We start from the raw sequence: 13306 nt of genomic DNA, 5'->3' as shown, positions 1-13306 counted from the left end.
CAAGAGATGGAAAATGGAACATGGAGAATGGCAAAGATCAAATCTCTGCAAAAACCATTAAAGTAATCCCCAGCACAATTCCAAATGAAAATTGCAATCCCCCCCCGAATTTACAATAATATTACCAAGAGAAAGCAGAAGCTCTTCCATGCATATGTAACACATCCCAAGATGCTGTTAACCACAGGCTATGACCCACACTGAGATGAGGGAGATTTCTGGTGAACTCATGGCTGCTGCCTGTATTTCAGGTACCAGAACAGAGACCTGAGCCCTGCCTGGGAGTGCAGCATGAGAGCTGCAGGGCAGGCACACACACCAGGGCCCTGCTTTTGTGCCTTCCTTGGCATGTCATGGCTTCAGCTCATCCCTGGGCCAAGGGCAAACTTAAGCTGTAAAGCCCAGAGGGGAAGACTTGGCTTATAGTTCACAGTCCTGAAGGCCTCCCTGAAGTGACCCTGGATGGAGGCACAGTCTGCACCCTGCTCTGAGCCTCTCCTGCTCCACTCAGTAAGTTCTGAATCTCATCTAGCTGCTCCAGTTGTTCCTTCAAAGAGAAAAACAAGGCAGGCACTGGATTGTCAGTCCCTGCGTAGTGCCCTGCCACTGAAATGCATTCCAGACCCAAATCTGACAGAAGACAAGTACTTACAGAGACTGAATTGGTTCTTGCTCTTTACTAATGAGCACTTAACTGGGCCTCAGCCCTGGCAATTAATGCTTCGTGTTCTGTATGCCTGAGCTGAGACTCACAGTGAAATAGAACATTTCAGTCTCCTGCTGGTTGGCTCTCCTCTTGGCAATGTTGATTTTGCTCATGTAGGTCTCTGATGCAGCTGATTTGACCGACTCAGTGGAGCGGCTGTGCTGGAAGGCATCTGAAACATCAAAATCTTCCACTGTCAGCATGTCCTGCAAGGTCTGCATCGTGGCATCCAGCGTTTTCCGTACCTATCGGAAACAGGACAGCGTGGGCTTGAGGCAGACTGGCAAAAGGACACATCCTGAGCCAAAACAACCCCTCAACAGGCAGCTGCTGAGCCCTGGGCTAGCACTGGCTGCAGCCTGTGGGCACTTCCAGCTCCGCCATAGGGGGGGCTCCACACCCGAGCACACCAGGAAAGCTCCAGAGGAAGAAAGGCTCAGCAGGGCTGCCCACAGAGCCCAGCTCTTACCTCCTCATTCTCTATCTTGAGGGTGGCCAGCCGAGACTGCAGCTGGTGGTACCGCATCAGCAGCTCGGTCTGCACAGGCTGCTGGGCGCTCACCTGGCACACCTGAGACAGGAGACATTCCAGGGTCACGCACGGGCCAGACACACACTGCCGTACCCACACCATTCCCTGCAGCCCCCACAAGCTCCTGGCAGCCTCCAGAGGGGCTGTGTTGCCGTGTGTCCCATGAGCAGTGCCCTGGGCCCAGGCCAGCACCGAGTGTTTCTGCCATCTCCCAATTACAGCAGGTTAATCACAGCTCCCCTGTGCAGATCTGTGGGGCAGAGAGAGCCAAACCAGGGGCTCCCTAATTGGGACAGACATGGAGCAAGAGGCAGCCTGAAAGGAGGAGCCCTAACGAGCCCAGAGTCTCATTAGGAAGGGACACATGAACAGCAGTGTGTGAAGGCAGCAGAGAGGGGTGAGGAGTGCGGGACAATTCCACAGGGATGCTTTAGAGCAGGGCCAGGCCCGTGCAGCCCCACAGGTGAGCGCGTTACCTCGTCCCCCATGTGGGGCTGGAACTCGAACTTGAGCGGCGGGCAGAAGACCTGGTTGCACATGTCCATGATGGTGTGCTTGTCGCTGCGCGCGTCCAGGTTGTCCACGGCGTTCTCGATGACGTCCAGGCCCTCGTGCCGCGACGTCTCCAGGTTGTACTCTGCCGACAGGTACGTCCTGAAGGTGCGAGCGAGGCTGGCGTGGAAGCCCAGGTCGCAGCACTGGCAAACACAAAGGAGGCTCTGCTCACACAAACTCCCAGCGCATTTTGCAAGGCTCTCAGACACAGACGGAAGTTGAAGCAAGGCGTGGTGTGTGCCATCCTGCATACACCATGCCCTGTGGTGTGTGCACATCCTGCTCTGTCCCTGGGCAGCTGCCTGCCTCCCACCATGGAGCAGCTCCTCATGCTGCTGATCACTCTCATGTCTGTCTCAGGGAAAATGATAAAACTTGGAGTTAACTGCTGCCAAAACACTGTTCTTTAGACAAAAAACTGGCTTTAAACATTGTCCCCACTGTAACTGAATTTGGCATGTCAAGTGTCATACCAGCACAGGGATTTGCTGCTCTGAAAGCTCCATCAGACCTGAGCCAGTCCAACCTGTGACCAATCCCCACCTTGTCACCCAGCCCCGAGCACTGAATGCCATGTCCAGCTATTCCTTGAACACCTCCAGGGATGGCAACTCCACCACTTCCCTGGGCAGCCCATTCCAGTGCCTGACAACCCCTTCTGTGGAGAAATACTTCCTGAAATTCATATTGATAAACTCAAAGTGAAGCCCAAAATCTCAGCTGGTGCCACAAGCAGCTCTGACCCAAGAAGCCATCTCATGCTTGGTGCCAATGTGAGGTGACACTGCTCAGCTCAGATCACATCATGGCAGGGCTGTGCTGGCTTCAGCCTCTGCTAAAACCAGCAGCAGCAAAGCTACACTGCATCAATTCCCAGCCCCACTGTCCCTCCTAGTCCTTAAAACCTATGAAAACCCATGTGCAATAATGAGCAATTTTGTAAAAACTATCAAATTGTCACAGCTCTCCATTTATTCTGCTTCTGTTTAGCCTCTAATCACGTTAATTGAGAGTATGGGCAGTCATGGACTGGCACAGACCTGCCTTAAAAAAATCAACAAGCAACACAAAAAAGATAAGGGGTGAATTTCCATTTGCTGCTTGGAGCAAATCCTCAGTCTGTGCTGCAAGTCTCTCCCATGAGACAGTTTCAGCATGAGCACCCATGGGAGCACTGCAGGCTGTTTGTACAGAATCCCCACAGCTGGAACAATGCGGCCGAGGGGCTGCACAGAGCCGGGGCAGGAGCAGGGCCAGGGCCCCGTGCCAGCGCTCGGGAGGAGCAGCACTGCTGCCTGCCCAGCTGAGCACAGCCCTGTGCCCTGGGAACGCACTGTGCGCTCCCAGCGCCTCCCAGCCCTGAAATCACACAGCCTGGGCTACCCAAAACAGCACCAGGAGGAAACAGGTGCCACTGCTCCAGGGTGGGAATTCCCAAAGCACACAGACCCGAGCCTTACAAGGCAAAGCACTGCATGGCACAGAACCCAAGCACAGGGGCTCAGGGCATTGCCAGCTGCTTTTAGGACAAAGTTCCACGTGAAATGTTTCCCCTTTTTTGCTGCTGGGCTCGCACCGGAGCCGGCGGTGGTTTGCAGTGCCCAGAAATCAGGTGCTCCTGAAAGCAGGGCGGCACCTCCTGCACACATGGCAGCCCTTGAAGCCCTGGTGATCAGCACGGCTGCTTCACACACGGGTGCCCAGAGAAGAAAAGACGGAGCAGGGATTTCCACGCAATTCCCAGAGGAACAACAATGGGGAGGGGAGAAGAAAAAGGAAGAAAAAAAAGACTTCAAACCGATGCTCCCAGCCCCAGAACAAATGGCATTTTCTCACCCCTCTCATCCCTTTGATGGCAAATAAATTAGAACCACAAATAATAATCCCAGCCCTTCCGCAGCGCCTTTCATCTGCCAAGCTCAGAGCTCCCCAAGCATTAATTCATCACGGCTGGTAACACCCTGCGAGGGCTGGAAATATCCCAGTGCTCAGCCTGAGAAACAAACCGGCTCCTGCAGCTCAAGCAAGCACATGTGGCCAAAACACCATGGGAGCAGCCAAACACCTGTGTGCCTGCCCCTGCCCACCCCAGAGCGGCACAGGGGGCACTCCTGGGCTCCGGGAGAAGGAAAGGCACACAGTGCTCTGTGGCTCCAGCTACAGAGCCCCTCTGTTATCTGGGAGGCTGAACCTGCACAAGACAGAGCTCAGCCAGCCCCACGCCTTGACCTGAGCAAGTGGAGCCCCAGAGTGACACCTGGGTGCCCTGCAAGCCGCCCCTTATCATCCCAGGCACAGCAGTAACGCCCCTGCCTCCACAGGACCAGCACTGCTGCAAACAAAGAGCCCAACTCATTTGCTCTGCTCTGTTCCCTCTGCTCTGCATTTTTTTCCTTATTTATTTGTAAAAAATATTCTGCACTATTTTTAATTATACGCATAATACATAATAATTATATGCTTCTTTTAATTTCTGGCCTCTACTCTCTTGACATTGCTGCAAAATCCAGAGCTGTGCTGTGTGGCAAGTAAATCACAGAATCCCTGGGAAAGACCTTAAAGATTCTCCAATTTCAACCACCCTGCCACGAACAGCGACACCTTCCACCAGCCCAGGTTGCTCCAAGCCCTGCTCAACCAGGCCAGTAAAGCCAACTGAGGATATCTGGCATAACTATTTCAGCTGTTGTTTCTGCTCCCTAACTTGACTCAGCTGATTTTGCCAGGGACCAAGCAATTTCACAGTTCCACGTAACACTGAATTTCCTCAGAGTTCCCCTCCTTTCCTGGCTTGTCTCAGATACAGCAATCACTAATCCATAGGGAGGTGGGCTACTGCTCCAGAAGGACTCAGAGGAGGCTGCACACGTTTTGGCAGATCAGTTTGTATGCAAACTGCCTGTTCCATTTTCTCTGCTGAATCCAGTGATATCTTTCATGTGACCACTTCAAACTATTTTGCAGCCATTTCCCAGAGAACTCCAGAGGGACGGATAAGGAGCTTTATCTCCTCTTCGCATACATGGCCAGAAAGATTAACTTGGTCACACAGTTAATGACAGTAATGAGACAAGCCCAGGCGCTTAAACCGACGCACGTGTCATCCGAGGAGGAGGCCCCGTGGTGCACTGACAGTCCAAGGCTAATTTGATCTATCTCTATATTCTTCTCTTCCTTTCTAGGACAAAACAACAAGGCCACTGGAGACAGAGGGGCAGACGGCTCCGCGCCCCTTCACGGCTCCTCTGATGGGCTTCACGGCTCTCATTAAGCCGCAGCCCTGGGAGGCTTCCCTCCCTCCTGGAGCAGCTGGGGCCTCGGCCTCGCCAGAGCAGGAGAGTGGAGCACGGCCTTGGCACCACCACGGCTCTGCAGGGACGCCCAGGGAGCAAGTGATGGCAAGGCTGTGCCCAGAGATGACACTGAGGCAGCTGGGATTTGGGGCAAACGTCGGTAAATTGGCTCTGCAGTGTGCTGATGGTTCACATTTGTGTGAAATCAGCAGCTGCACGTGGCAATTTGTACTGGAGATGGAGGGCGTGCAAGCCCTGTTGTCTCTCCTGTGTCCCAGAGAGCCAGCCCGGAGCATCCCTCACCATTCCATGGTGGAGGAGCTGCCAGGAGACACAGGAGTGAGGTCAGGCAGGCTCAGAGTGTGCCCAGCCCGGCTCAGAGTGCGCCCCGAGCTCAGAGAGTGCCCAGCCCGGCTCAGAGTGTGCCCAGCCCGGCTCAGAGTGTGCCCCGAGCTCAGAGTGTGCCCCGAGCTCAGAGCGTGGCTCACGCAAGCTCAGCTCACACATCCAGTATTTTGTTTCTTTGGTGAACAGACTTTGTAATTGGGGAAATTTCATTGCTCCATGTTAAAGATGCTTTAGCTGAAGTCCCTGAAGGGATTTCTGGAATGTGGGAGAAATGCCATCTGCTGACTCCAGAGGAAGTGTCAGTGAGGAAATAAAAGTTGGGAAGAATAATATAAACAGACAGAACTAAAATGGAACTCAGCAAAACTCCAGAAAATCAAAGTTCAAAAATCTCCACAAAACGAAGTCATTCTTGCTTAAAAAATAATTTAACAGAAGAAAGAATATGCACTGCAAAAGTAGAAAGCCTGCAGATAAATCGAGGTGTTCTCATACCCTGCCATTCAAATGTCTCCAAGATCAACTTACTTGTTTTCTAACACATCTTCAATAATAAAGAGAACAAAACATAATGAAGAGTATTTTATCATATATGAAAATCTTGAAGTCATTGGGGATTTGCATTAGACTTACTTTAATTCTCAGAAGTGTAACTACATGCTAATGGGCTAGGAAAGGAGGTAAACACTCAAGCAGCTTTTTAAATTGTACTGATGGTAATGATGGTAACTCAGTGCTTCAAGCTCAGCTATTTATGCACTCACTGAGGCAACTCCAGCAGGAAGAAACTGCACAGTGCAATCTACACGCTGTGGGATGCCCGATAAAAGAAGAAGCAGAAATCCCTTCTCTGGGTAAATCCCTTCTCTGAATCATCTCAAAGCTCTTTGTAGGAGTCACCAGAGCTCAGTTCCTGCCATTGCCACCAAGCTGCCTCCAGCAGTTCCTGCCCTGAGGCTGTTCCCTGCCTGGAGCACCGGGACAAAGCCCCAAGGTGCCTTCCCCAGCCAGGACAGCGCTGCCACCAGCCAGGACAGCGCTGCCACCAACGAGGGCAGCGCTGCCACCAACGAGGGCAGCGCTGCCACCAGCCCTGACAGCACTGCCACCAACGAGGGCAGCACTGCCACCAACGAGGGCAGCACTGCCACCAGCCTGGACAGCACTGCCACCAGCCCTGATAGCACTGTCACCAGCCAGGACAGCACTGCCACCAACCAGGACAGCGCTGCCACCAGCCAGGACAGCGCTGCCATGTGTGCTGAACCCACACCAAAGTCACCAAGTGGCAGAGAGAAAAACCCCTCTGGTTCAGCACCAAAGCCAAGGCTGTGCCTGACCTTGGGGAGCATTTCTGTCTCAAACACAGCGTAACCAATGGGCCAAGCAGAAACCTCAGTCTCCCCTGGCTCGCCCCAAGGCAAACCCAATTGACAGGACACCTTCAGCCCCAGTGAAGAAGCCCCTAAGGCCCCCGAGCCAGCCCCTCAGCAGCACAGGGTGCAGTCAGGAGCCCAGCAGGCTGGGGCCCAGGGAGGCACTCACGTCGATGAGGTCCGACACGTCGTGGATGTAGTACTTGCTGACGGCCGCGTTGGTGGCTGCCAGGTTCAGCAGGTAGTCGTTCCTGGCTTTTGTACACTTCAGCTTGTTCTCAGAGTACTTGGCTTGTCTCTGAAAAAGCAGAATGCGGTGTCAGAGCACAAACAAGGTGGTATTGGCACAGTTTCTCCTGCCACAGACCCCCACAGCACCCTGCAGCCTGGGTGTGACGAGGTAATTACTAAAACTTGGTATCTGGTATGAAAACAGGGACCTTGCCAGGGTGGAGGAGATCCCATCTGAACACCCCTCGCACTGTCAGCCAGCCACGATGAGTGCATCCTGCTCAGAGGTACTTGGAGCCCCTGAGCACAGCTGCTGCTGGGGATTTTGGCATCAGTCAAAACCAGAGGGCCAAATTTCCCCCCCCAGAAATGCTGACATACGTTTGGACTTGCTCCAGATGTGTGCAGCCATATCAAAGTGGAATCTGGCCCAGAGGCCCAAACTGCACAATTCAGAACAGGACCCAGAATTCAAAACTGTAGGAAAGCAGATGTGCTCCAGATCTGGGACATCTGCTCAGGCAGATCCCTGCTCTGAAGGCTGAATCAAAAGATTAACCCTTCTGAGAAGTTCACTGTTAGAAAAATCCCAGGCCTGGTTGAGCCAGCAAGCAAAGGTGCCCTGGCTGGGAAAACTATCTCCTTTCCTCCAAAATTAACACAAAAACTTGTGGAGATCCTGAGGTCACAGGGATTTGCTGAGGCCAGAACAGCACAAAGGGTTTTGCCTAGCAAATCTATCAAAATACTGCACTCTCACTCCCAGAGAGTCTACAGAGGAAGAACACTGTTATTTCATAGATCCAACTCATTTTTTGCTACCAGGAGTCAGTTCCTGAGCAAACCCAAGGCTATTGCTCGTTTCAAAAGCCCATCTTTAAAGAACACATCCCAGACAAGCCCCAGTCTCCCGGAGCAGGGTCTGCTGTCCAGCCCAAGGTGCATCCCCACGCTGAGTGTGGTACCCTGGTGCAGTGCCCTCCTCAGCACAGCCTCTGGGCTCCCAGCTGGCACAGCCAGGCCCCGAGCACGCCGTGGCCGAGCTGCTGCTGGAGAAGCAGCTCCAGCACCGCTCCCTGCGCTGTGCTGCAGCAGCCATCGCCCCCAGGGCCCCCCAGCTGCCTGTCTCAGCTCTGTGCACAGAGACAGCCTGGGGGCTCCACGTGGCTCCTGTGCAGCTCCAGCACCCGTCCAGGGCTGCACTGCCTGTCCCTGGCACGCCTCCTCCAGAACTGCTCCTGGCCCTCCTCCACAGGCAGGAGCAGCGATGACACCTGTGATGCCTCCTTGGGCTGCCTCCAGCAGCACATCAGCCTTCCTCACCCTTCCCAGAGATACAGGAATGGCCTCACAGACAAGGACAAGGCTGAAGCCAACCCCTGCTGCCTGCAGGGAGCCCCAGCCTCAGCCCAGCTCCCTCTTCCCTCCCTCTCACCCACCTTCTCCTTCATCTTCTCAATCTTCTTGACGGAGCTGCGCCGCTGCGGCCGGTCCTCGTGTCGCAGCAGGTTCACACTGATGTCCCCCGACTTGTTGAACTGCTTTTCCTCCTGCTTCTCTGCCTCCTTCAGCTTGCTCTCGGCGCTGATGCTCTCTGCGTGGTACATGTGGTAGGTCTTCATCACCTGCAGACACAGGAGGTCATGAGCCCCCTCCCACGGTCACCTGCAGCCCCTGGGCAGGGCAGAGGGGCCGTGGGGGCACTGAGGAACAGAGTGGGGAGGAAAGCTTCAGAGATGAATCCCAGCCCCACTTCTAGAGGCTCCAGGCTGGCCTCAGAGCTGTGATGGCACCCAGTCCCACTGGGGGGACACGACCCAGCACACAGCTGCAGGCAGAGCACCGTGTGCCTGCCAGCAGGGAAATCAGGGATAACCTCAGAGCTCTGCAGCTGGGATAAGGGTCCAGTGACTCTGAGGGAGGCCACAGTCACTCTGAACTCCCTTTTGACCTAACCCCTGTTCCTACACTTGCACTTGCTAAGCCATCAGACAGCCCTTGCTGTGCCACCCAGAGAGCAGAACCACCCAGAAGTGGAGGAGCTGCAATCCCCAGGCAGAAATGGGGTTTGTCTCCTGTCACCACCTCATCCTCCCCTTGCTGCCAGCAGCAGGCACAGGCAGGGCCAGGACAGGTGCAGCAGCACCTTCTCCTTCACATTCCAGATCCAGGAGGGATGGCTGATCCTGGAACACTCTACAGGCAAAACTTCCAGCACAACCTTCCCTTTCAGAAACAAGAGCCCAAAGGGCACACTGGATCATTTTAATGGAGCTGGCAAGAGGGACACATCTGCTCCTCTGTCTTTATGCCTTTAGTCACACTGTCCCCTTCTATCATCTCCCTTCGGGATGTGGGTGGTTTATCTCACATTGCCTTGACACAGCACACAGTGCCTGACTGCTCACTGCAATCAGCCTCAGCAGGGCTGCCACACATTGGGACAGGCTGGGACAGGCTGGGACACACTGGGACACGCTGGGACACGCTGCCTGAGGCCCAAGGGTTAAAGCAGAGCAGGAACCCCCAAAGGCAGGGGATTTTTACACACAGCTTAATGAAGCAAACACAGCTTTCCTCAGCTGCCAGCAGGACACAGGAGTGTTTGACTTGGAGCAGTCAGGCTGAGCTGCAGGACCCCTCCTCCTGCCATGCACAGCCCTCAGCCAAAGCAGGCTCCCAACGCCCTTCAGAGTGCACAAACCTGGTGCTGCAGGGACACCCCAATGCGCAGGGACACCCCAATGCGGGGACACCCCAGTGCCAGGGACACCCCAGTGCCAGGGACACCCCAATGCGCAGGGACACCCTAATGCGCAGGGACACCCCAGTGCACAGGGACACCCCAATGCACAGGGACACCCCAGTGTGCAGGGACACCCCAGTGTGCAGGGACACCCCAGTGTGCAGGGACACCCCAGTGCAGGGACACCCCAGTGCAGGGACACCCCAGTGTGCAGGGACACCCCAATGCCAGGGACACCCCAGTGCCAGGGACACCCCAATGCAGGGACACCCCAGTGCCAGGGACACCCCAGTGCCAGGGACACCCCAATGCCAGGGACACCTCAATGTGCAGGGACACCCCAATGTGCAGGGACACCCCAGTGTGCAGGGACACCCCAGTGCCAGGGACACCCCAGTGCCAGGGACACCCCAATGCAGGGACACCCCAGTGCCAGGGACACCCCAGTGCCAGGGACACCCCAATGTGCAGGGACACCCCAATGCCAGGGACACCTCAATGTGCAGGGACACCCCAATGTGCAGGGACACCCCAATGTGCAGGGACACCCCAATGCACAGGGACAGGCAAGGGGCAGTGAGCAAAGGCTCCTGCTTGGCCCTGAGCTGCTGCATCTCCAAACCTTGCAGATTCTTAACACAGATTCCAGCCACATATTTCAAACTGCCTTTTCTGCAGTGAATGTCACAGGACACACATAAACCAGATGATTCCTGGGCTTTTCTTAAAGAGAAAGACCAGAGGGTTTCGCTGAGCCCTCCTCATCCTCACCACCTACATCTTTTTGTGAACACACAGAGGGCAGTGGAAAGCAAAGTGCTGCACACCAGGGCTGCAGGCAGTAAGAGGAAAGGTTTCTGCAGCACACAGAGAGGCCCTGACACAACATGACAGAGAAACCCAACGAGTATCAGGGCTCCAAACTGCCGGGGTTTGTGAAATCTAAAGGTTATGGGACAGTTACCCAACCAAAACAGACACCTTAAACAACTCACTGTGCTCCTCACCAGCTGCCCTGACACACAGCTCACTCTTGGAAATTCAGAGCATATTTCTGTTTCTATCTGCCTTGATTTTGGCCGGGGCCAGGCTGCAGTGCAGCAATCAGCCCTGATCTGCAATTCCCTGGTGCCACCTCGGTGCCTGCAATCAGATCAGGCTGTCCCTGGCCCGCAGGGCTGTGACACAAAGACAAACTGCCACAGCTGCGTCCCGGGGATCCTTCCTGCAAATCAGTTAATTAGCTGCAGCCAAGGAGGAAAAATATGTTCCAATGTTCATTAGTTATTTAACAACACGAGTTGTGTTTTCCATATTAATTACATGTTCTGGATAAAGGCTGTTGCCAAAATACCGGCCATAAATGGCACTGCTGGCAGTCTCCAGCTACGAGGGCTTTGTTCTCCTCAACAGCTCGTGCCCAAGGTTCTGACCCAGCAGAGGAGCCACAGCAGAAATGGGGGGACCGTGTCAGGTACAGCTCAGGCCCCCTCAGCCTTCTGCCTTTACCAGCTCCAGCTGGTACCTCTCTCTGGAATCCATAAGGAGGAACCAAAGGGACAAAGCTGGTTTCAACTCACAGCTGAACTATTTCTGCACAAAACCATTCATAAGCATCTCCACTTCAGAATGAAAGTCATCCACTTCCATTCTGATTAAAATCAGTGTGGCTTTGGTTCTCTCCATCCAGACTCCACAGGGTGACTTGCATCAGAACAGCAACAAGACTGAGTTAAAATCAATGCGGTTGTTTTGGCTTAAGTTTGAGACAGTGAATGCCTGAGAAGCCTGTAAAAAATTGAAGTTTCCACCCAGTGCACAGAATTCCCCTTGGAGAGGCTTAAAAAGCAGCCTTGCCAGGGCATGGATGAGTTGTGGGTAAAGGCCTGGCCAGAGGCAAGAAAATCACCTTCCCTGTGTGACAGCAAAGTGACAATTCTGCCACAGCTCAGCCTGGTGCCCTGTGAGCCAGGCCCCTGCCCCGTGTGTGGCTTTGCCAGCAGGCACAGCTCCCGTGCTGCTCGTGGGCACCAGCGTGGGCACAGAGCACACACAGCAGCACTGAGCCCCACGGTGGCCCCAGGCACCCCCAGAGCCCCGAGCGGGGCCAGCTGGGTCTGTTCACCTGCTGGCTCAGGAACCGAGCTCTGAGCAGGAGCTGCTGGCACCAAGCACGCGTGAGGTGGCCCCGAGTGCCCCACAGCCCTTTCTCCATGCTTGTGCAGTATGTCCCCTCCCTGCTCCCCCTGCCTGCATGGCACAGCCAGTGTGTCACCTCAGCAGCAAGGCTGAGCGCAAACACACAGCTCCTCCAGCTGCCCCCGTTTCCCATTCAAAGCAGTTTGTTTCACCATTCCAGCCTGCTCTGCTCAGCACACGCAGCAGGGCAGTGAGTGGCAGCAGTCTCAGCTCCTGTGAGGACGAGCAGAGCCACCCTGTGCTCCCCCTGGTCACGGCCTGCAGTGGGAGCTCAGCACAGTGCTGACCCCAGCATGCCCCAGGGACGGCCCTGTCCCCTGGTGGGCTCAGAGCAGGCTCTCCACAGCTATGCAGCCTTGTCAGCCCTTCCTTGCTGTGCATCTGTCATGCTGCTGCTGTAATTAATCCTAATTAGTCACCACCCCTAACACAGCTTGTGACATTCAACCATCAACAACGCACTCCCAAATCTCACACGGGCTTTTTAATCTGATCTGCTGTCCACCCACGCTGCAGGTCTCACAACAATCAAATCCTTCAGCAGCCAGTGCAGGAACCAACCTGTTAAGAGGAGATTTATGGCAGAAATTTCAAATACAATCATTCATGCTCTGTTGTTTAGGCCAGTTTTTCAAAAAGATGAAATAGAATGATTGTTTAGGAATAAACCTACTGCAGCATTATTTATGTACCAGTCACAGATACAACCAAAGAAAGCAAATATATTATCTCAATTTTCCAACAAAAGGCAGACTTTATATGGTTTTGTTGCTCCTAAACCACAAATAAAATATTTTTTTATAAAAACACTTGCTACAGGGCAAGAGGCAGAAGCAACACAAAGACTTTTACTACTCTGCTATGAAAACCTGCCTGAAGAGCCGTGTCCTGACTAACAGCACATGATCTCCCTGGGAGGCACAGACAGCTCTGCAGCCAAAGCGCTCCTGGGGCAGAAGCTCCCCCATGAGCCACAAGTTTTCTGCATTCCCCAGCAGAAGGTGGAGCTCAGCCATCCCCCCAGGGCTCACAGGGGCGGGGAGGCGTCCAACAGACAACGAGGCCAGCTCAGAGCCACTGGTGCCTGGAAATCACCAACCCAGGGCGTCAGCAGGGCCAGAAGGGGACGTGGAGCCCGAGCCCCAGCAGGTGAGGGCATTGCAGACACAGGGATCTGAGTGGATCACACCCAAACAGGTGAGGGCACTGCAGGCACAGGGATCTGACTGAATCACACCCACACGGCCCCGGGGTGACAGCATTGCAGAGACAGGGATCTGAGTGGATCACACCCCAGCAGGTGAGGGCACTGCAGGCACA

The 13306-nt window shown here is 54.4% G+C and overlaps 1 protein-coding gene across 2 annotated transcripts in view; it reads right to left on the bottom strand.

Moving 5' to 3' along the window:
- SRGAP3 (SLIT-ROBO Rho GTPase activating protein 3) overlaps positions 1 to 13306 on the bottom strand; it is a 64861-nt gene that overhangs the window by 15405 nt on the left and 36150 nt on the right. For both annotated transcript variants that reach the window (XM_074550272.1, XM_074550273.1), the window contains exons 5-9: positions 8481 to 8666; positions 6980 to 7108; positions 1715 to 1936; positions 1176 to 1277; positions 754 to 951 (exon numbers count right to left, since the gene is read on the bottom strand). In XM_074550272.1, the coding sequence (XP_074406373.1) occupies positions 754 to 951; positions 1176 to 1277; positions 1715 to 1936; positions 6980 to 7108; positions 8481 to 8666 (837 nt within the window). The remainder of the gene's footprint in view (positions 1 to 753; positions 952 to 1175; positions 1278 to 1714; positions 1937 to 6979; positions 7109 to 8480; positions 8667 to 13306) is intronic.

The sequence above is a fragment of the Zonotrichia albicollis genome, chromosome 12 (assembly GCF_047830755.1).
Source record: "Zonotrichia albicollis isolate bZonAlb1 chromosome 12, bZonAlb1.hap1, whole genome shotgun sequence".
In the NCBI taxonomy this organism is placed as follows: Eukaryota; Metazoa; Chordata; class Aves; order Passeriformes; family Passerellidae; genus Zonotrichia; species Zonotrichia albicollis.
This window is presented reverse-complemented; position numbering and strand designations above follow the sequence as displayed.